The 23,259-nt window shown below is 46.2% G+C and overlaps 1 protein-coding gene across 3 annotated transcripts in view; it reads left to right on the forward strand.

The window, feature by feature from the left end:
- The window catches only part of SIRT5 (sirtuin 5), a 133,273-nt gene that overhangs the window by 73,387 nt on the left and 36,627 nt on the right, over positions 1 to 23,259 (forward strand). For all 3 annotated transcript variants that reach the window (XM_085607106.1, XM_085607107.1, XM_085607108.1), the window contains exons 5-6: positions 1,414 to 1,501; positions 10,693 to 10,746. In XM_085607106.1, the coding sequence (XP_085463232.1) occupies positions 1,414 to 1,501; positions 10,693 to 10,746 (142 nt within the window). The remainder of the gene's footprint in view (positions 1 to 1,413; positions 1,502 to 10,692; positions 10,747 to 23,259) is intronic.

Raw genomic sequence — 23,259 nt, forward strand, 5'->3', positions numbered from 1 at the left:
GTGTGTGTATATATTATATATATTACACTCATGTGCCTCTATAAGGAAATCATGAATACTATGAGTTATATTGTTGTAAGTCGCAAGACGCACATTTCACTTAATCTATAATTTAGCATTGTTATAACCAAATTAAAGAGTTGTTTCTAGATGTCCTTAGACATGATTGTGATACAGCTGGTTAGCCATGGGTGCCAATTCATCAGAATACCACTTGTAGCCGAAGCAACATGATACATACTTTGAGCTGCAGTGACATCACAGGTTTGACTTTTTGTTCCACCTTTAACCCCCCAGCTTGCTATTAATATATGAGCTGCTATGGAAATGGCAAGGAAATCACAGAAATTAACAAGCATTGGCAAGGCCAATAGGCCTCTCCTTTGCAACCTATTAGAGATGCTATACATCATCAGTAAAACATTTTTTGCTAATGCTGTGCAACATGGCCAGAGAGGGGAAAAAAAAAAGGTAGGCACGCGCCTACATGATGACGTGTGCGTATGTGTCGCCATGCATGAGCGCGCCTAAGAAATTCTGCAGGTGCCATTTTGTTTATCTACTGATCCTATATGGACATGTAAAAAACAAAAAATAGAATGGAAGTAGGGTGGAATTGCTTCTTTTTTTTTTTTTTAGTAGAGGGGCCTGAAGCTATTTGATGCCTGGCTCTTGAAATAATTATTAAACATAAAGGACCGTGGGTGCAGGGGGGCAACAAAGGTAATGGTGGAATCAAACAAACATAAAACTGGTTAGGGAAGGATGGGAAAGTCAGCACATGAGGTAGAGAGTAACACAGGGTGGAGGAAAAAGCACATAGAAAGAGCAATACTGTGAAGGGGAGAAGCATACGAGGGAAAGAGGAACCTGATGTACAAGAGGAGAAGCGCGTAAGGGAGACAGCAACATGGAGCGTAGGGAGGAAGCACACGAGAGAGAGCAGTACGGAGGCGGAGAGATGGAGAAGGACATGAGGGAGAAAGCTGGAAAATTCATGCATTTGACAGTGAAAAGGATTTTAAAGTGGCTGTGCTTCAGGGACAAACTAAAGAAGAAGAAGGCAAGCCATTAATTAGGAAGCATGCAAACGAGAGTGACAATAAAGTCAACTAATAGTTAGCAATGACTGGGCGCTAAGCCTACTTATGTCCACAACAGATCTTTTGCAACCAGATAGCTTGTGGTCTCTGTTAGGTCAGTCCTAAAAAAGCTGCTAGAGCACTGTTCACCCACTGTTCCCCTCCTGAAGCCATGGGTAACACTGGCAGTGCAATGAGTAGCCAAGGGCAAGTCAGAGGTTGCACTTACAACCAATAAATATATGACATGGTATACTACTATAAAATGTGTTCTGCTCCCTTCCTATGCTGTAAACATCTAAACTTTGAATTTCTATTCTTTGTATTCCAGGCAGCTTATTCAAAACCAGATGCACCTATTGTGGAAACGTGTCACAGAATTACAAGAGTCCAATATGCAAAGCTTTAGAAGGAAAAGGGTAAGTATACTTTCAATGTTCTGCGTACAGTTTATGCATCCTCGGTACATTTTTAAAGCCTACTGAGAACATTTACAAGAACATATTGCTTGAAAAAAATAAGCAAGCTGCAGGCATGCATTGTTTCATTTTCACTTTGTCATGCATTTATTTGGAGGCTTGCACAATATTCTGCTAAAGATATAAAAAGATTGCTGGCATGACCACAATATTGAACTTGCCTTGTGCACCTGTCCTGTACACCTGTATCACATTGTATGAAGAACCACCTTTAATATCCCGTGCTTCATCCTGTCAGCAATAGCTGAAATGATAGTGACTGACGAATGCGCCGAGTGCAGTTTTTCCCCACCCATTAAACACTATACAACGTTTTAGTCTATTTATTGGCTTACCTATAACTTACCTGCAGGGAGCGTGCCACTTATTACAAGAATTACCATTAAATAGTTCATTTGCCAGCACTCGCTTGGCACAAACATTCGTGGCCACTTTATCTTACAGCTAAGTCACCTATAAATCCTCACAAGGGACATTTGAAGAGATAACATTTGAAAATCATTTGGCCGTCCAGACTAATCTAATCTTCTGGGGGAGGTTTTCTTATTGACCACGGCAATGACTGACGGTCCAGAATTTGCTGCTGCTCATATACTGATGTGCCCCACCTATTCTGTTCAAATTCAGAAAGTTTGCCTATATTACTTCCTTTGATCAATGTTCACTCATAGGCTGCCTTAATTTGAAACACTTACTTTTGACCTGTGATGCTGAATGTGACTCTAGTGTGTGCATTTCTCTTCGAGTTGTCTCTTTTTTTATGTCTTTGAGACCAATGCCCTGTTTCTGTACAAGGGCTGTGATTTTTATTTTTGGTTCTGAATTGCAAATAAAGGAGAACATACAATTACATCATAGTAACAAATCAATCAATGATCATGAACATATGTCGACTAAATTCTCTAGATTTTAGTGTGCAACTCTGCTTTAGAAACAAATGCAGGAGTTGCAGCTTGAGGCAGTTCTACTGCAACTGCCATAGTGTACGTGTTAACATGCATCACCTACATTGTATTAATTGACCTCATGGAGATTTTTCAGAACTTCTCGCAGTTATCTAAGTTGATTGTGTGGAAATGTACACCTCATTATTTGACAAAACTTCACACAAGAAATCACAAATATGAATCTACTTGCATCTTTCGCATTGCACTGAAATCTGACTGCCAGCACACTAAATATTGCAAGCCACAACCAAACATGCACTGGTAAAGCCTAATGGCATGGTCTTGTGAGTCTGGTGCAATGGTTGTTTTTTTTACAAGCATATGCCACAAAAATAAATAGAAAAAAAGAAAGCAAGCATCTGCCTAAAGATGGCTGCTATGCGCTTACAATAAAATTGTAACAATTAAAAAACTTTGTTGTGGCTGTTAGTAGTGCAGTGATACTAGTGATCATTTTTAAATAACAAGCCTGTCGGTTGTGCTAAGATTAAATTCGCACTTAACCCCTTCCCCGCTCATGACGGAACCACTCCGTCATAAGCCACGGGTGCGCTGTGCTCATGACGGAGTGGTTCCGTCATGCTGCGGCCGTTGGTGGCTGCTCCTCCCACGTGGCGCTAATTCCCCGCCTGTGCGGGCGATTAGCGTAGTGGGTGTAGTCATGACGGAACCACGCCGTCATGAGCACAGCTCACACGTGACTCATGACGGCGTGGTTCCGTCATGAGCACAGCGGCGCCATCGACCCCCCCCCCCCCAAACCCCCCCAGCGCTGCGGCGGAATTCGCGCGGCAGCCAAGGGGTTAACGAATCACTCAAATAGCAGGCAGCTCCATGGTTCTAAAGTTACTTAAACACGTTGTAACAGCAACTTCGCTGTGATGGGCTGACGTGAAGAAATTTGGCGTTACGTCTTGCGGGGCGGAGGCAAAATGGCGACCGACTGACATTATCGCGAAGGAGCTCCGCTGTGTCTCTCCTAATGAAGCGGATCGAATTTCTGTAGATCACGCTTCTCATAGCAGTATGTGTCAGGAAAGAAAATAGAGTATTGGTCCCCAATGGTAAACGGAAAAACTGGAAGGAATATATGCTACCCGAGTGTGAGATTGGGCAAAACCTACCTGTGCTGTTTATTTTCGTAATCGGCTGCGGCAGTAAGGAAGCTCGGAGCTCATGGATTAGCGCTGGGCTGCGTGATTTTCTTCCGGTACAGCTGGATGGTGGAAGGCAGGCAGTCAAACGAGCAGAACGCAACGTGTGGAGGAGACTGCATTCCGTTTCCTGGAATAAAGGTGGCTACGGGCAAAGGAACAGAAGCTGCGCGGAGCTACATTGTTTCATCAAGTATACTAAAAGTATCTTTTGGCAATCCACGCAAGCTAGGATGACTGGTAAGGGGGCAAAAAGTGGCAAGGGAAAAGCTGGACAGATACCCTCACTGCTAAACGCTGTGCCGGCAAATACATCATCTGCACTCACACGCATGGGGAAAAAGATGGACTTAGCATGTGTAAGCGCCAAAGGAGGAGGTGAAAAGGGCGATGCTCGGAGTAAAGGCATGAAGGAAAAGGACTCGGCTTCCAGCTCTACGGGGGAGGAGAAACAACCAGCGTTCACTTAAAGAAGCTGACGGCTTACAACCTCTAATCTCTAGTAGATTTGCAGTAGCAAGTGAAGTTGTGTTAAACGCTTCAGGCGGCACTCTTGGTGATCGGCATATAAGAGAGGTGATGGGCTCAAATTCTCTCGCACCTGATGCTCCATTTGAAACGCTTGCTACCATCGCAGCGGCAGATGACAACCTCAATACTCATGACTTTATGACCGACAGTCATATTTTCCCCCTTACTTTGTCAAATAATTGTAATAGCTTGATTACCACTACCGGTGTTATTATCGGCGCCGAAGACAGTGGTGCTACTCCTACATCTGCAACACTCAATGCCTGTGCACTTATAGATCCGATTAAAAAAACCACCAGATAATCAGGATAAGTTCTACTCGCTGACTAATGATTCTGAAATATCCGACATCAGCATTTCACTGTCTAGCGGAGAGGAAGGCAAGAAGTGGTATAGCAGTCCCAACACTGATGTCCAGAGAACCAAAATAGCCGCTAAAAAACTATGCAAAAAGAGAGGTAAAAATCGGGTACAAAGAGATGACGACTTGTCGGAGAATGAGAGCGTGCGTGAGTTGTAATGGGATTATAACAATACAACTCTTACATTAGTCTCAAAATCCTCCACAATTACTGGGCTCACTACAACCCACAACAACCTAACTAGCTGTGGCAGTGGCAGCAGCAAAATGGGGGATCACGGAGATCATGGTGCCCCCAGTAATGAACCCGCTTTGGCAGTTATTTTGCAGTCGATCAAAGGCTTTCAGGATGAAGTCAAGGCTGATAATCGAAGATCCCGCATGGCGGCCAAAAAACTTCAAGGGGCAGTGAGAAAGGTCGGTAAAACCTGTTCCGATATAGCGGATCGGATGACTATGGTGGAGGGAAGAACCGAACAGCATGAAAAAGATGTGGCGACACTACAGACACCGCATGATGAACAACATGGGGTAGTAAAGGATTTGATGTGGAAGATGGAGGAACAGGAAAACCGGCAGAGACAGTACAACCTCCGCTTTTTAGGAGTTCCGGAAGGGATTGAAAAGGATGACCCCAGGAAATTCATGATCAACCTCCTAAAAGGGGCGCTCCCAGAAATACAATCATGTGACTTGGAGTGGGAAATACAAAGAGCCCATAGATTTCCTCTGTCTCCTGGCAAACATACATCAACGGCACAACACCCACGTGCTATTCTCGTATTCTTTGGAAACTTTCTTCTCCGCCAAACTCTTTTTGATCTGGCTAGGCCAACAAAGAGACGAACTTTCGAGGGAGTAACTTTTTTCACCAGACCCGATTTCGCTCATGCCACAGTGGAGCGCAGGTGGAGACTCATTTCAGAAATTGGGGGCTGAGGTGTATTTACAGAATCCTGCCAGACTGAAGATAATTTTTAAAGGGACCACCCATAGCTTCATCTCTGAAATTCAGGCGCAAAAATATCTTGAGGAACTTTCAGAACATAAATAATATAAAATAAGCATATAAAGCTTATTAGGGGTCGCTCTGCTAAGAATGTCAAGTCTGTATTTGGTAGATGAAGATATACAGGGTGATCTAGCTAGGAGCGCAGTCAAGGACACTACCTGGGCGTAAAGGCCTATAGGCTTAACAAGCGGCTGGGGAGTGGTCTCTTTTGGGTTTTTGGTAAACGTTGAGCTGCCTGGGCTTGGGGAGTTGACATGGGTCTTCCGTCTAGGCTGTTGCACTATTTTTTCTTTTCTCTTTCTAATTTTTTATTTGAAGATTTTGCTTTTCGGTTGTTTGGCTTACTAGGGCTCATTGCTATTCTGGGCTGGGCTAGCTCTTTCTCTTTTCTTTTTTCTTCTTTGGCTTTGTAAGAGTATGATTATCGTTTAAGATTGGAGAGACCCAGCCGGGCGTGCAGGGCTCAGTTCGTCGGATGTCACATCCCTGGCTCGGCCAGGTAACCTCCAGAAGTGGTGGGGGGAGGGTGGGGGGAAGACAGACAGGGCCAGACAGGATTTCAATAATAAAAATAAAAGTAAAATAAAAAGAGAGGGGCAAAAAGAGGGGGGGGGGGAATTGTGTATGTGTATGGTGCACATTAGTATATTAAGATGGGTTTGTTAAGAATACTATCTATGAATATATGTGGCCTAAATGATATTAAGAAAAGACAGGCAGTTACGGCTGGACTGCAAGCTTGGGGCACCAATATTGTTTGTCTATAAGAGACACATATCGAGGCGTCACAAATGCATATTCTAAAAACGCTGGGTTATCGGTTGATATGTGCTACTTCACTAGGAGCTAGGGTCAGGGGGGTGGCTATTTTAGCTAAGGGAAATGGGCTCAACTTTAGTCAGTCTAAGGTAGATAAATCTGGTTGTTGGTCAATCACAGAATGTCAGTATGGGAGTGGGCAAAGGATGACCTTATGTGCCATATACGGTAGCAATGGTGATGAAGCAGCCGTGTTTGATGAGATCTCAAATGAATTGATGCATTGGCCACTGCCTCTATTGATTTGTGGGGATCTTAACATCAATCTCCCTAGTAATTGGTCCCTAAATGAGGAATGGCACTACACTGGCCGTAAGCCCAAAGTGTTTAAAGCATTGAGGCAAATGTGTTGTATTCATGGTCTAGAGGATGGTTGGCAGACTTTAAAACCGGATGATTGTGGGTTTGCATATTTGTCTAACCCACATCTCACTCACGCATGACTGGATTATTTTCTAATTTCCAATATAATTAAATCAAAGTGCCAATTAATGAAATTACCCTGGATTTTGTCGGATCATAATCCTCTTATCTGTGCTCTAGAAGTAGATGACCGAAACCGTATACCCAGTATATGGACCTTCGAGAAAGCGTTACTTTTAGATGTGAAGTACTGCACCCACATGAGGGAATGGATCCCTAAATTTTTATCCGACAATCTGGGAAGCGCTTCGATTGAAGTAGTATGGGACACCCTAAAAGCAGGGATACGTGGGCAGACTATGCAATTCTCTCAAAAAACTAATAAATAAGCTAGGGAAAAGATGCAGGGGCTACAAGACCACTTGGGGATTAAGGAGGAGGGATTAATAAGTGTTACAATGGGCGACAGTCCAGTTACAAAGGAGATGGTTGAAAAAGCGCAGATCTTGAATGTCTTTACGGTTAAAGCAATCAATAAAGCGCTGGCCCAGAAGGAGAGAGTATATGAAGTAAATGAACAAATTGGACACCAGTTAACAGTCCGTATGAGACAACAAGCTACTTCAAATATAATCCGTGAAATCCAGGGCCCCTTGGGGAACCGTGTAGTGGACCCTATTCTCATAAAAGACGCCTTCTGGCGGTTCTACCAAGAGCTATATTCCGAAACCGGGGCAGGTGACCAGGCTTGTGTAGAGGACTATCTAGATAGGTCTTATCTTGGAAAATTTGAAGATGAGGATATAAATAGTATAGAGGAAATTCCTATGCTGGATGAAATTATAGGTGTAGTTAGAAATCTACCCCCAGGCAAAGCTACAGGGCTAGACGGTATTCCATCAGAATTGTATGCCCTTTTTATAGATGAAGTTAAAGGAATTTTAGTAAATCTCATAATGCATATTTTCACCTGGCTAATAGACTTGCTCCCTTAATTCACAGGGTGGTTTCTCCGAGCCAACATGGCTTCATTCCGGGTAGATCAACCAGCAATCGTATACACCGAGTAATCACCCTGTTTGATGGTATGCTATGGCGCTGGTTCTGCTTGATGCAGAAAAAGCATTTGATAGGGTCTCCTGGCACTTCCTATGGGCTGCAATGTCTAGAATAGGGATTCAGGCAGGGTTTATCCAGGCAATTCAAAAACTATATGTGAAGCCAAGGACCATAGTGATGGTAAACGGTAGCCCAACAGAAGAGCTGATAATATCACGAGGAACACGGCAGGGCTGTCCTTGCTCGCCGCTGCTTTTCGCGATCTATATAGATCCGTTTATTAGGCGCTTAGAAGAGGACAGAGCAATTACACCTATAGTTTCTCAAGGCTACCCTGCTAAAACATTGGCTTACACCGACGATATTGCGATTGTGACCGCTGATCCTTATGCGGCCATGATCGCAATAGAGGAAGAAGCGAAGCAATTTGGGACAGTGGCTGGGTATGCATTGAACCAAGGGAAAACTCAGATTGTTCTCAACAAAAAGTGTGTACTGAGGGATGCCTGGGTGGTGGAACACGCCATTTATTTAGGTGTCTGTATTACATCTGATTTGCATAATTTGGTAAATTTGAATGTAAAACCAATAACAGCCGTAATTCAGAAAGATCTTAAACGTCTAGACAATTTACACCTCTCTATTATAGGCAGAGTTAATGCGATTAAAATGGTTTTCTTCCCCAAAATCCTGTATTTGTTTAGAGCAATATGCTTAGAATTCTCTGTACCATGGCTTAAGTCAATGGAACGGATGTTTTCTAGTTTTATCTGGGCGTATTCACAGCCGCGTCGGGCTTATAAGCTACTTACCCTTCAGAAAGATCAGGGTGGTTTAGCTCTCCCAAATCTCCCGGCGTACTATTGGGCAATGGTACTTTTGTACAGTAAGGAACTTCTACAGAATAACTGGGAAGGTATAGCGGGGGAGGCCTATACACCAACTACATTTCAACTATTGTTAGGTAGGGATAGTGGAGGGTATTGGTGGAGACACTTGCATGATAGTCATTACAAAAAGGTAAAATTTAAAACAGTACTTAGTGGATACAGGGTTTGGAAAACCATTCGTAAAATGTTGGGGATAGTGAGATTATCTTTCTATACCCCCATTAAGAACAACCCAAATCTGCCTGAAATTTTTTACGATAACTACATTCATAGATGGTACGAGGCAGGAATTAATCAGATAGGCCACCTTTTTTCTTTTAACGGGATTCAATCCTTTGAGGAACTTAAGAATAGTTTTGTTTTGCAGTGGCGGGACTTTTTTAAGTACCTTCAAGTGAGAGATTTTTTGCGACGAAAGATAGGGGGGGGGGGGTGGGATTGCAAAAGTTAATGCTATGCTTCCCGATGATTTGGAGAAAGTCTCACAGAAATGGCTGGAGAAAGCAGAGATCTCTAACGATGAGTTCAACTATGCATATGGAATGTCACAAACTATATTAATGTCAACTAAACTTCAAGCACAATTCTTTAAAACTTATACTACACTCCGGATAGAATAGCCAAGTGGGGTAGCGGGGTGTGCACGTGCTGCCCTAGGTGTAATTTGTATAAGGCTGATTGCATACCTATTTTCTCCACCTGTGAAGGCTTAAAACTGATTATATTTGAGATTGGGAAATTTTTATCTACTATTTTACACAATAACACAGTATTATCCAGCGGGGTTATCCTACTAGGGGCTGTAGACCCCGGAAATTCTAATGTAGGACACAAACGTATTTTTATTGCAATGGCTGTCTTTAGGTTATGCATTGCCTCTGCTTGGAGAGATTTTGCCGCCCCCACCTTCCAACAATGGCTATCCTGATTCCTTGCTATAGCTAATATCGAAATTGCTGTTTACAAACATAAGGGCAGAAGGAGACGTAAAAGGGGCTTAAAAATATGGGCCCCATTTATAGAATGGCGCCAAACTGTAGGCCAGGAATGAATTTTAAAGTGTAAATTAGAACTTTTTTTCCTCTTTTCATGCTCTGATTATGTTGATTTTTTTTTTTTAATATAACTGTATGTATACCTGTCTGTCTGAGTGGGAGGGGGGTTGGGGGTAATTTGTCGCTGTCAAAACTTTGGTCTGAATAAAGATATTTAAAAAAAAAAAGTAACAGGAACTTCAGAAATGAAATGGAAAACGAATCCTCATTTTAACTGGCCAACTGTACAGAAATAAATGGCAATATTTAAAATTAACATAAAGCACACTTTAAACTAGATACATCACTGAAGTGAAAGGATCTATTTTTCATTGTATTTGAACAATGTGAACAGGCTTTGTGCAGTCACTCAAAGTGAAGGAGCAGATGGGCATGGACCAGTGTGCATAATCCCATGCCGTGTGGTGTGGTGGGTTTAAGTAAAGTGTGATTGACCAACTAACAGACCAATGGATTAGTTCTGCGGACCAAAAGTCATTCTATGTATACATATTGTGTATGGGTTTTAGCTTTTTTGGGAAAATAAGAGTCTGGCGAGACAGGTAAAGCAGTCTAAAAGGCCAGATCTAAAAGGGATTTGGGACATTTGAAATCACACAAGGCAGGCACTTCCAGTGTAATGGTGAAACAAAGTAATTATATAATTCTTTACAATAGTAACTTTTGGTGCAAAAACAGTTGTAGCTCTGGGGCGAGCGAGAGAGATATGAAATGGTACCTGTTTTGTGTCTTTATCATTATTTCACTATACAAAACAAAAAAATGTGCTATGTCAGTTTGTTTTTAAGTTTTCAAGGAAAGAAGTAGAATTCCATATGTGGTAAATTCAAGTGAATATGTGATTATTATCACTCTGTTTTCATTGAATTGTCTTTCACAATGGCTTGCAAATCTTGCCACCATTTTTTTTGTTTCAACTTCTCTTTCTGGTTCACTTTAGTGCCCCAGACCCTGACACACAGGATGCCTGTCTTCCAGTCGGAGATCTTCCCCGGTGAGTAGGACAGGCTTCATGCTAAATACTTCACCATACACTAAAGCATCCAAAAACAAAACTTTATTTTTACTCTGTAGAATTTATTTGATCTCTGACTTTCGGTATCATTACTTGATTTTGAGGTGACCATAGAAAATGCCTACTCATTTTCACTTGAAGTTTGGGGTTTGCTACATTGGCTTCTTCTGAGCTCTTGGGGAACTTTTTAAAAGCGTAGTTCTGTTGGTCATGTGTTTGAATCTTGGCGGGAAAGGCTCAGTTTCTGTTGTTCCGAAGTGGATAAATTGAGTATCATAAATTGAGTAATAGTGACATCAGTTGTTTGCGCATAGAGACGGGAAAGGTGTAGGATGCTGTCATATACAAAAGTTTTTGTGACAAGAGTTTACATTCACCATTTGTGTCTGGTTTATATAGCAAGCATGATAAACTGTTTCTAATGACCAAACAGTTTGATTACGTATGCGACGAAACTCAGGAACATGACGCAAAAAAAAATCATGTTCAGTGGTGGAGGGTGTAGTTCAGTGGTCGAAGTGAATAAAAAAGTATGGGAACTGTGATGCTGTGCGAAAAGAGGGCAGGATGAGTGAGCACGGGGGTGGAGTCAAAGGTGTGGCTAACAAAAACAAAAAATCTTTTTTTTTGGTCTTTCATCTTCACATAACTACATATAAAATAGAGTACAAATTAAATAAAAAATAAATGAAAGTTAATTTAAAGATGATACATTATGAAAACCTCTGTTAGTTAATAAATTGCAGAGATCTGTGTTTGTAACCAGAGAGCCACAGAATGAGTATTGGGACTTGTGTATGTTTAGTGCTACAAGATCCCAGTCTGTGAGAGAGAGGAACTGGGAATATGTGAGTCATTATTTTGAACTTGTATTACACACAGTGTAAGATAGGCTGATACAAAATGTGCAAAAAGGTTTAAGAGAAAGTGCTTCCAAAAAAATACAGACTTTATTAATACATAGTGCAATTGTTTGTAACTGTCCATTAAAAGCACACATTTCAAAGCTCAGCTGGTAACTCCCTTGCAATAAAACGGTCACCAGGAAACTTCAAGTGATTACATCTATTAAAGCCAATAATGGCTTCAAAAAACCCTTTACATTTGCAGGTTAATCAGTTGTGCACATTTACTTTTCTGTCAGGCAAACAGGCACCCTGGCAAGAAGGCTTGTTTAGCTGTCTGCCCCTCCCTCGGTTTCAAAGCATAGGAGAATCCCTTCCTTACACTTCTGCTGATGCATTTCAGCTCTTGGAATTAACTGTCCCGGGATGTTCCTCTTTTTTGTAAAAGTAAGGGAACTGTTTACTTAAATTAGAAAAGTAGGCCACACCCTTTAGTGTGGTTGTAATAGGCTGTATGCTAGCAACGAATGCCATTTGTGAGAAAGTGCCCTCTTTCTTGCATGGTATGCCCCCACTTTTTGCTAAATTGCTGAATGTACTTTGACTGAGTGTACCCTGGGCTCCTGCCAATCAGGTGCCCAGGGCCTATGTTCCTTCCTTAAAACACACAAACTCCAAATTGGCAAACCCTGAGGTGATAGATCTCCTCCCCCAGGATGAGCAAAGGGAAGCTTCAAAGGCTTGCCGCCTCTAGGAGTTTCCCCAGGCCAGTGCAACCCCCCACTCTGGCGGGAAGCTTGGCCGGAAACCCCATACAAGGACAGGGGATGTGCCAGCCTGCCCACCCCACCCCTCAGGTGGGGGAGGCGAGGTGAAGCACATCTCCGGGCTCTCGCCATCTTGAAGATGGGAGGCCCTACCCTATCAGGATTAGGCTACTGCCCCCCTCCCACAGGAGAGAGGCAGGATAGGGGGTGTACCCACCCCAGGACAAGGACCCATTGGTCCCTGGCCTTTACCTACCTGTAACGCCCCTAAATCTAGTATTTAGGGGCACCCTGAACCTTCCTTCCCCAGATTCCAGATTCCGAAACTACAAGAAGAGCGAGAAGAAAAGAAGACCTGCCCTGCAGCTGCGAAGGAGAGGGAGACACCAACTGCTTTGGCCCCAGCCCTACAGGCCTGTCGACCTCTGACTTGCTCCTGCTCCAAACCCGGCATCTCTTGTGGCCAGCAACCTCAGAAACCCCGGAGGACCTGGCTACCTTTGAACTCTGATCCCCTGGGACTCCCATGAGTAGAGGCTCTACTCAGAACCTACCTTTCACCCCTGGCAGCAGCCCGGAACCGCGATCCCAGCCCACTCTGCACCCACCAAGCCTGGCCGGTGCCGGAGTGAACTAAACCCACGAGGATGACCCCACGGCGACTGTGACCCCGAGTCCGGCACCCAAGGACCCCCCTCGACTATCCTGAAGAAGCCTGCAGCCTCAGAACACCCCAACCGCGATCAACAGAGGGTAAGATTTCCGACGTCAAAAGGCACCCCTGCACCCGGCGCCCCACGGCCCTCTGTGTCCAATCCCGGGGTACCTATCTATCCTCCAACTACCCAACTTACCCCTCGAAGTGGTGGTGGCACCCGAAGAGTCCTCGTCCCCGAGCCTGCAGTCTTTTTCCAAACCGAAGATTTCCCATAGAAATCAATTGAGCGCCCGACGGCTCAAAAGCACCCTGCACCCAGCCGCCCGAGTGGCCCTGGCAGTGAAAACTCTACTCTAACCTACTTCCCCACTTGCCCTGAGTAAGTGACCGCGTGGCTTGCCCGACAGCAGCCACCAACCCAGGCCCCTCATAGGATAACATTGGGCCTAACTCTCTCTGCACTCGGCCGCCCTAGAGCCGCTGAGGGTGAAACAACGATACCTACCTGACCCTGGGAGACCCCTGAGTCTGTGCCCAGAACCTCAACATCGCCAGTCGAGTACTTACTCTTAAACCGCAAACTCTATATTCCTCATAGGGTAACATTGGCTGTCTTTTTCCTGAAATTTCTTCTAAGTGTGGACTTTTCAAATCTTCAAATAATCACCAAAAATCAGCCGAGAAAAAAAAACGAATTTACTCACCTGCTCTTAGGTGAGCTCCCAGTGCTGGATCTTGGTGCCCAGCACTGACTCTGAAAAGTACCCACAACTATACTTACCTTTAACTCATTTTTCTTCCATAGGAAACCATTGACTGTTTTTCTGTGAAATTTCTTCTAAGTGTTGATTTCTGCAATTTCTAAATATTCCTCAAAAATCGTATAACATCTGAAAACGTAATTACTTACCTGTTTTGGATAAAGGTCCCAGTACTGAGTCTAGGCACCCAGTACTGGATTACAAAAGTAACGATAACCTACTGTACCTGTAACATACATTTTCTTCCATAGGGAATCATTGATTGTTTGCTCTGAAATATTTTCTAAGTGCTAACTTTTGAAATAGCTAAATATTAGTTAAAAAGCATTACAGTACCAAAGTCGACTTTCAACAGCTGATTCTGAGAAGTGACCCAGGACTGGATCTAGGATCCAGGCCTGGAATTACAAAAGTCATCTAAAAAGTAATCTGTTGCATATAACTTGAATTTATCATTGAGCTCAATGTATTGTGTTTAGAAATAGAGTTGCCTACTGCAACTACATGTAACTGTTTACTAAAAAGTCTATTGCATATACAAATGTATTTTTATGAAACATCTCCTGTAGAGAAAGTATATTTTAATTCCAAGTGTTGGTTCTAAAATAAAACAAGCACATATTTTTTATATATAAACCATTGGCCTAGAGTTCAGTTATTGAGTGTGTGGAACTATTTGCTGACTGAGTGTGTACAACAAATGCTTTACACTGTCCTCTGATACTGCCTTACTGCTCGACCAGGCTACCACTTTGGAGAGTAAGGTTATATCTAACTTTAACCTCCGTTAAACCCTTGAGGTCTGTGGACTCTGTACACCCTGTACCTATTAAGGAACAGTATATACAGAGCCACTTTCTCACACCATTGTGCTAGAAAATGGGAGTTTTCTTCGTATTATGGAATAATAGAAGAAGCACAATGTTCCTAGTAAGGCGGTAACCGGACCTCCAGATGTGTAGGACAGCGACGCCTTCCCCGGATCAGTAGCTTAGCAATGATATCATGGCTCCCGCTGCAGGCAAGGAAAATGGTGCCTTTGGCTGCTGTGGGTGTAGCAAAATACAGCATTGTCATGGTTCAATGGCCCTTAGGACTCTGGGCCCCAATGCCACTAGGCCTGCTGCACAAATGGTAGCATCTATTTGTGAAAAGTTAATGTCCCAGTAGAACATATGTCAAGACGCTGTTAATAGGAACAAGGCTGTTGCAATGTTCAAATACTATTTGAGGTTGCGAGTATTTTACTCCCTATTTTTGAAATCTGTTCTTTAATCTACTGTTGAAACAATAAACATTGTCAGATGCTGAAAATGGCTTGATTAAACTTCTTAAAAAAATTAAAACTAGTTTAAACATGTGCAACACTAATCACTTAGCATTTTCGAAACCGTTTGAAACAGTGTGTTAAACCATAGTTATTTACATATTTAAATTTTTTTCGTAACTATATAGCTGCATGTTCTACTCATAAAATGTATGCATTTTTAATGCGTTAAACTGCGAGATACTCCACTGATTTGGCTAGGTAGTTGGAATTCATAGTATAGGCAAACGTGAGTGAGTGAGTGAGTCTGTGTCGACCAAACGCTAAATTTTTCAACAGAAGAAGAAGCAGATTCCAGTCCGGCCACAAGGTGGCAGCAGTTTACACAAGTCGATAAAGAGAAAGCTCCGTATGAAAGCTATCTCTTTCTGACCGTCGCTGAGAAAGTCGCAAGCGGAGGCGAGCAAAATTATATGTCATCAGGTCTCTGACTGTGTAGCAAATGCATTTAACCCTTTGATCTTGAAAATGTTAACGCTTAATTCCTGTCAAAGCCAGAGTCGGAGCTTGTAATGAGTGTGTAGTAATGCTTATTTTGTTTACTGAAATCTGCTGCCCTTGTGTTTATTGCAATGCGCTGTATAGGAGATGTTCTCGTGCCAGCTAGTGAGATTGTGATGTATATGCGAATGTTCTCGCAGAGGCAACCGCTACCCCCGAAGGGGGGGCAGGCTCAGGGACTGGCGCCATAACCCACGCCGAGCCCTGGGGGGGAGAACTGGTTCTGGGAGCCCAAAAGTGCCCAGAAGCAGCGCCAAGTGTGCACGGCCCCTCTCATCAGAGCCACAGTGGCACCAGGCCCCCGTCCAATGGGGGGGCCTGGAGAGGTACAAACCCCCCAATGGGGGGACAGCACCCGCGTGGCGGGAAAGGTGTGGGGGAATATAAGCCACCGCTCCCCCAGGTAGCTCCTAACTTCGTGGAGCGGGGCACTGATTTTTCGGACGTTGGCAGGAGATTGCTGCAAGACGAAGCACTGCCGGAAGACGCAGAGGACCAGCGACGAGCCAAAATTTGCAGGACCGAGAGTGCGATCCCGGTTGTTTTGCGTTGCCCAGCCGGAGTCCGGACTGAGGGTGCGCCCACTCACTAGGATCACCATCACGCCACGGTTGGAGGCGCGATCAGCTGGGGACCGGAAGGGTTCTTTTGCCCGCCTACGCTCCTGAGAGACGCCCGCTCCACCGACTGTTGCCGGAGCCGCGATCAGCTGTGGCCCGGCGGGGTTTTTCTCTGTCCTGCCTAAACCCCTGAAAGGCGTCTGCCTCTACTGACTCCTACCGCGGTCGGAGCCACGATCAGCTGTGGCCCGGCGGTGGTTTTTTCTTCGCCTATACCCCTGAGGGCCGCCCGCCCACTAACTCTACCGCGGCCCGAGCCGTGATCAGCTGTTGCCCGGCGGGTTTTTCCTTTCCCGCCTAAAGCCCGAGAGGCGTCCGCCCACTGACTGCTACCGCGGGCAGCTGTTACCCAGCGGGGATTTCTTTCTTGCCCGCCTAAGCCCCGGAGAGGCGCCTGATCAAGCCAATCTCCACCGTGGCCGGTGCTGCGGTTTGCGATCAGGACTCGCACTGCACTGACGGCGAGGTGCAGGAGGCGAGCGGGGGAACAATCGGCCCGCGTTTGCCCGAACCGAGGCAAAATTTAAAAAGAAGCGGCCCGCGTTGTCCGAGCAACGCTGAGTGTAGTGCAGAGCCGAGCTTGGTCTGCGCACAGCCCCGCCCAGCAACCCCAAGGAGGCGGTGGAACAAAAAGGGACAGCCACAATTATTTGTGAAGCTGCTCGTGAAGGGCAGACAATCAGGAGTAACCCAAAGTGCACGCCATCAGTTTTTTTTTTTTTTGTGCATCCCAGAGGGCGGCAGCACCCCGCCGGGAGCAATGGAAGCACAAGGGGAGCAGCCAGAGGAGCTCACAGAGCTGCTGAAGAGGATCTGGGCAGCTTCTGAAGAACATGGCGAGGGTTGGCTGCAGGCACAGCTGGGCCAGAAAGAAGGAGAGTTAGCGGTGGATCAAGTAGCAGGATTCGCTAGTCCACCGGCGCCCAAAAGAAGTAGGAAAGCGGCATCCAAACAGCCTCAGAAGAAGGCCCCTCGGAAAAGGCCCCTGGCGAGAGACCTGCTGCCTGTAGCCAGCCCGGCGTCGCCAGGGGAACATGGCGAGACCCACAGCAGAGCTTCAAGTGGTGAGCATATTGCTGCAATTGTGCAAGAATGTTTTAAATCAATGGCACCCCTATGGCTCATGGGGCTGGGGTCGCAAGGGGTGGAGGGCACAGTGCGCAGAAGGTGTATCTGGTCTGCCATGGCACCTACTAGAGCCAGGGTGCGCGTGGCGGGAAGACTGCAAGGGCAGGCAGTGCAGGGCACGCAGGGGGGAGCAGGGGTCTCCACTAGCAGCATGGGGGTTACACTGGTGCAGTAAGCGAACCAGCACGAGAAGCTGCAGTGGCAGAGGCATATACCAAACCGTCACAAGGTCCAGCCTCGTTGACAACAAGAGCTACAGGTTTAGCAAGCCTCATCCCTTTGGCAGTCAAGGAAAGGATATGGAGGAAGGAGTTTGTGGACATTTTTTTCCTACTAGAGATTCAGTTAGAGGGTTTGGATCTTAAGGTCTGTGATAAGAAAGATGAGGACAGAAGGGAGAACCACAAGGAGAGAAAGGAAAAAAACTTTGAAAATTGGCTGGACACTTTTAGAATAATGGTGTACATAATAGTGAAAAAATCCCCGCGCTGCGCAGCAGACCTCTGGTTATATGAGGCTAATATTCATTGGGCGCAAAGGCAGTTTCTCGGGGCTGCATGGCTGGAATATGACCAAGGTTTCAGGCTAAAGATGCAGAGGCACCCAGAGATGGAATGGAACGAGGAGGATGTCTCTGGGTTCATAAACAAAATGTTGGTGGCCAAGGATGTAAAAGCCTGGTCAGGCAAAAGCGACCAGTCCTTTCGAAGTTCCTTCTACAAAGGGAGGGGGAAGTCCTTTCACAGGGCTAAGCACAACGCAGGGAAACTATCCTCCTCTAGTGGGGCAGCAGCAGTCTGCTGGATGCTTGACGCCGGGGAATGCACGTGGGGTGCATCCTGCAAATTCCAACATGCATGTTCCATTTGTGGGGGGGATACCCGGCGGCAGGATGTCGGCGCAAGCAGGGTCACAGGGGGGACAAAGGATAAGAAGAAGAAACAATAACTCAAACACAGACAGGGTGGGGGAGCTGGAATAGCCACACGACTGCCAGCTCGCCAGATCCCCAATAAACACACAGCAACTTCGCAGGCTAGCCAACGGTTACCCTAACAGAACAGAGGCAGCAACATTGGTAAAAGGTTTTGAGGAAGGTTTCAGGATACCATTCAGAGGTCCACTGCCGTTAGACAGGGCAAACAACCTGAAATCTGCTCTGGAACACCCAGGGGTGGTGTACAAGAAGCTCGAAAAAAGGAAAGTCCTTGGGCAGGATAGAGGGCCCCCTCATTGGCGTAAAGGGTTAGTGATCTCTCCTCTGGGGGTGGTTCCCAAGAAGGAGCCAGGGCAATTCAGATTAATCCACCACCTCTCCTTCCCCGAGGGTGTGTCTATAAACGACGGGATAACTGCTGAGGCTTGCTCAGTAGTGTATGAGACTGTGGACGATGCGATTGACCTCGTAAGGTCAGCAGGACACGGGGCACTCATGGCTAAGGCAGACCTTGAATCCGCATTCCGCCTCCTGCCGGTGCATCCCTCCAGTTTCCACCTGTGGGGTTTCAAGTGGGAAGGGGACCTGTTTATTGACAAAGCCATGCCTATGGGGTGCGCAGTATCCTGCGCATATTTTGAACAGTTCAGCACCTTCTTAGAATGGGCCCCGCACAACAGACACCCTGCAGGGGGGGAAATTCACTACCTGGATGACTTTCTGTTTACAGGCCCCGCCAGGTCAGCAGAATGCAGTAACACACTGGCAGCCTTTGAGGAGCTGGCCAGGGAATTGGGGATCCCGCTTGCAGCTGAAAAAACAGTGGGGCCCACCACAAAGATCACATTTTTGGGCATAGAGTTGGACTCAGTCACAGGGACTACCTGAGGACAAGGTGAGGGATTTCAGGGAGGAAGTAAGGGTCCTATGTGGTCGCAACAAAGCAACCCTCCACGAGCAACATAGGTTAATTGGCAAGCTCAATTTTGCAACTAGGGTAATCCCCGCTGGATGAGTTTTTGCTAGGCGCCTCACTCAGTTAACCACAGGCCTCACCCTCATGCACCACCATGTACGCCTGGGGGCAGGAGTCAAACAGGACTTGCTAATGTGGGACAAATTCTTAGCAGAATTTAACGGTGTCCTTCTCTGGAGAGAAGATTGGGTAACAGCCAGGCAGATAACACTATTCACTGATGCTTCTGGGGGCACGGGCTTTGGGGCAATTCTAGGTAAGAAATGGTGTGCAGGCCAGTGGCCGGATAGGTGGCACAGGCAAGGCATCACCAGTAACATAGCATTCCTGGAGCTGTTTCCTATTATAGTAGCATTGACAGTATGGAAACAGGGATTAAGGGACATGAAGCTCACACTGTGGTCAGACAATAAGGGGGTGGTGCAGGCTATTAACAAAGGTTCAGCGAGGTGCCCTGACACTTTAAGACTAATGCAGCAGTTGGTTAAATTGCAGCTGGAGGGGAACTTGGATCTGAAGGCCCGACATGTACCGGGGGTGGACAACGCAGTAGCAGACGCCCTGTCCAAAGCACAGATGTGTCGATTCAAGGAATTGATACCTGGGGAGGACAAAGCGATGACCCCTTTTCCAGCGCACCTGTGGGATCTGGGGGGGTAGACCTATCCACATTGGTAAATCAGGCCCTTACCCCTGAGGCAGCCAGATGATACAAGAAATACGCAACAACAGTGATGCAGATAGGGGCATATGGACACTGACTGACAAGGGCAAGACACAAAGAGCTGTGGAGCTATTCATACAATGGGCATTTACCAACAAAAAAGCATGGTCTTGGGCACAGGCCCACCTGGCGGCCATAGCCTATTTCGCAAAAATGCACACAGGGGAAGATCCCACGGCATCCCTGTACCTCAAGGCAGCACTGAAGGGGTGGAAATGGGCTGAAGGGGTGAGGGCGGATGGCAGGTGTCCCATAGATTTCAGAAAATTGGGCCAGCTGATGGAGGCGCTGGCGGTATGTACAAAGGACAGATATGAGCTCCACCTGTTTCAAGCAGCCTTCTCCACTGCATTCTTTGGCACATTCTGCATCAGCAAACAGGTGGCACCTAGGAAGCAGGGGCCTGCAGTGCGGTGCCTCCAAGCCACAGACATTAGACCCAGGGCAGCTTCAGTAGAGATAGTACTGAGAAGATCAAAAACGGAACAGGGCTGTAATACAGCTGTAGTGCATCCAAGGGAGAAAATATTGTACAGTGTGCTACTTGTTTAAGTACATGGGAGCACGCCCAGCAGAGGGCGGGCCACTTTTCAAACATCAAGATGGGAGCAACTTGAGCAAGTTCCAATTTACCGCAATGATGCACCAGGCCCTCTCCAAAGCCGGGCTGTCCCCGGAGGCCTTTGCCTCCCACTCTTTCAGGATCGGCACGGCAACCTCGGCATTGCAGTACGGCATGTCGGAAGCAAGGATTCAGGCAGTTGGCAGGTGGCGGTCCCGAGCATACAAAACCTACATCAGGCCACAATTACTTTAGATCCCACCAGCGAGGGTGGGGGGGCCACTCACTTTGGGATGCCGCACGACAGGGTGAGTGGCTGAGCCTGTCACCTTGGGAGGCCGGCAGGGTGATGGGGGTGGGAGGGAGGGAATAACTTCAAAGGGGGATGGCTGGGGACAAGGTCGCCACCACCGCTGCAACAACCACCTGACATTTTGATCCTTTTTCTAGCAGGGAAACGCCCCCGTCTGGTGTGGATAGTGGGCCAGGATGCAGGCATGGTGGCAGCACGCACGCCACAGGATGGCAGGCAGACCCAAAGGCACGTGCATTCGCTGGTTGGGGCAGCCAGAGATGAGATGGAGCCAGCTGCCGGAAACACTCAGAAACCTGCTGGCAGATTCAGCATGGCACCCAGACATACTGGTCATTCAGCTCGGGGGCAACGACCTGGCCCAAGTGGGAATGAAGGTGCTGGGACAGGCATACAGACGGACCTCACAGGGGCAGCCACATGGTTCGGCGGCACGACCATCATATGGTCAGAGGTGATCAAGGCATTGGAGGGGTGCTGAATCGAACAAAGCGGTGGATAACGCCAGAAGAAAAATAAACATTGCGATCCACAAGTTCTGCAAGACCGACGGTTTAGAATCCATCAGGCATGGGCTTATCTACCGGGGGCGCCCGGAACTGTATGGCCATGACGGGGTCCATCTATCAGAAGAAGGGTTGACAGTCCCCTGGGATAACCTGTGGGGTGCATTGTCTCTGGCAGGCTGTAGATAAGAGGAAGAAGAAGAAGAAGAAGAAACACACAAATTGGGGGGGAGCTGCAGGAAGACGTTAGCCTCCCTGCGGCGTGGCGGAAAAAATGTTACAATGGTTGGCTAATGAGACACACCGACAGGGCGGTGTGCAGGAGGAGGGCCACTCACTTTGGGATGCCGCACGGCAGGGTGAGTTGGCCGGGCCAAGGAGGGGAGTAGCAAACGGAGACGGCGCTTGCAGCCCAGACCCGGCTGGACGGCAGGGCACAAAACGGTAGCGAGTTGGGCCTAACTCCTGGGAGAAGCTACCCCTCCCTACACGCCGAGGGCGTGGTTGACCAACCAAATGGTGGTTCCAGAAGTAACATGAGAAGAAGGACTACCAAGAACTAACAAAAGAACTGATTTGGGTGCCATTTACGAACTGGGAAAGTGCACAGAATGTTCTGCAATATGATGCGCACAAAATGCTAATGATATGTATGGTTTTTGACCAAGATAAGGTGTTCGCAAATGACCGATATGACCTGGGGTCATGCTAATGATGACCAAATAATGAGTATGTACATAATCCTAATAAACTGCGTCCAACAACAACCACTACAACTACAATTCATGTTGGCTATTTTATTAGGGAACAAAGACGGCGGAGTGTGGGGGGAAGGTTGATCCCGAATGGGCGCAGTGCGGGGGTTAAATCTCCAGCAGTTGGTTATCGGTTGTTTGTCTTAGCATATGACGCTCCGCTTCTGGGTACTGTTCTCTGAATAAACAGCTAAATCAGTAGATCTGCCTAACCTCGTTACTTCATTTTTGGCGACAAGGATGGGATTTTAGTGCTCAACTCAGCTTTAGAAACTAATGAAGGACTTGCAGCTTGAGGCAGATCTACTGCAACTTCCGTAGTCTGGAGAAGTAGACAAACAAATATGCAACGTGATGTGTGTGATCTTTTGCATAAAAAAAATAGCCACCTCAGTATTAAACTGTCACGTACTGCTACGACACAATATTTAAGGAGGCACCCTGTCAGGGTCTGCATAGATGGTAGAAGTCTCCACTTGGATACAGACTCGAATGAGTCAAATTCCAGTTTCTCGGAGTGATACGCATGCGTAAGAATTCTGTGTTAACCCTGCACATGCGCTGAAGTTCTCATCATTGTGATAACGACCTAGACAGACCTACAAATGAACTTGTCAAGAAACAATGTATTAAAAAGTATTTCCAGCCTTTTAAGTATCTGACACAAAGATTTGTGTAGGAAATTTATTCCATCAACTGATCACCACAAAGTAAATGTTCCCTTCACGCCCTTCTCCCCTCAACTGCTCCCGCATTGGGAACTCGCCCCATGACACAAAGCTTAACCCACCAAACACAACACATCTCCTTATGTTCTAAACAGAAAATACAACAATAAAATCCTGAAAATAAAAAATATAAAAGGTTAAAAATAGTGCATAGGTGAGTAAATGCATTTAAAAATACAAAGAGCGGAAATGTACATTCTTACAGTGGTCGAAGTGAAGGGGATCTGAGGGGCATGCCGTGCCCATACTATTTTAATTTGGGGAGAAAAACAGTTCTTCTTTGTGTGAAAAGACAACCGTCCCAGGACAGTTCATTCCAACAGTTGAAATGCTTCAGCTTGGGGAAAGACATGGAGTCAGTCTCCTGTGCTGTGAAACTGAGGG

Source organism: Triturus cristatus, chromosome 5_2, assembly GCF_964204655.1.
Source record: "Triturus cristatus chromosome 5_2, aTriCri1.1, whole genome shotgun sequence".
Lineage (NCBI taxonomy): Eukaryota > Metazoa > Chordata > Amphibia > Caudata > Salamandridae > Triturus > Triturus cristatus.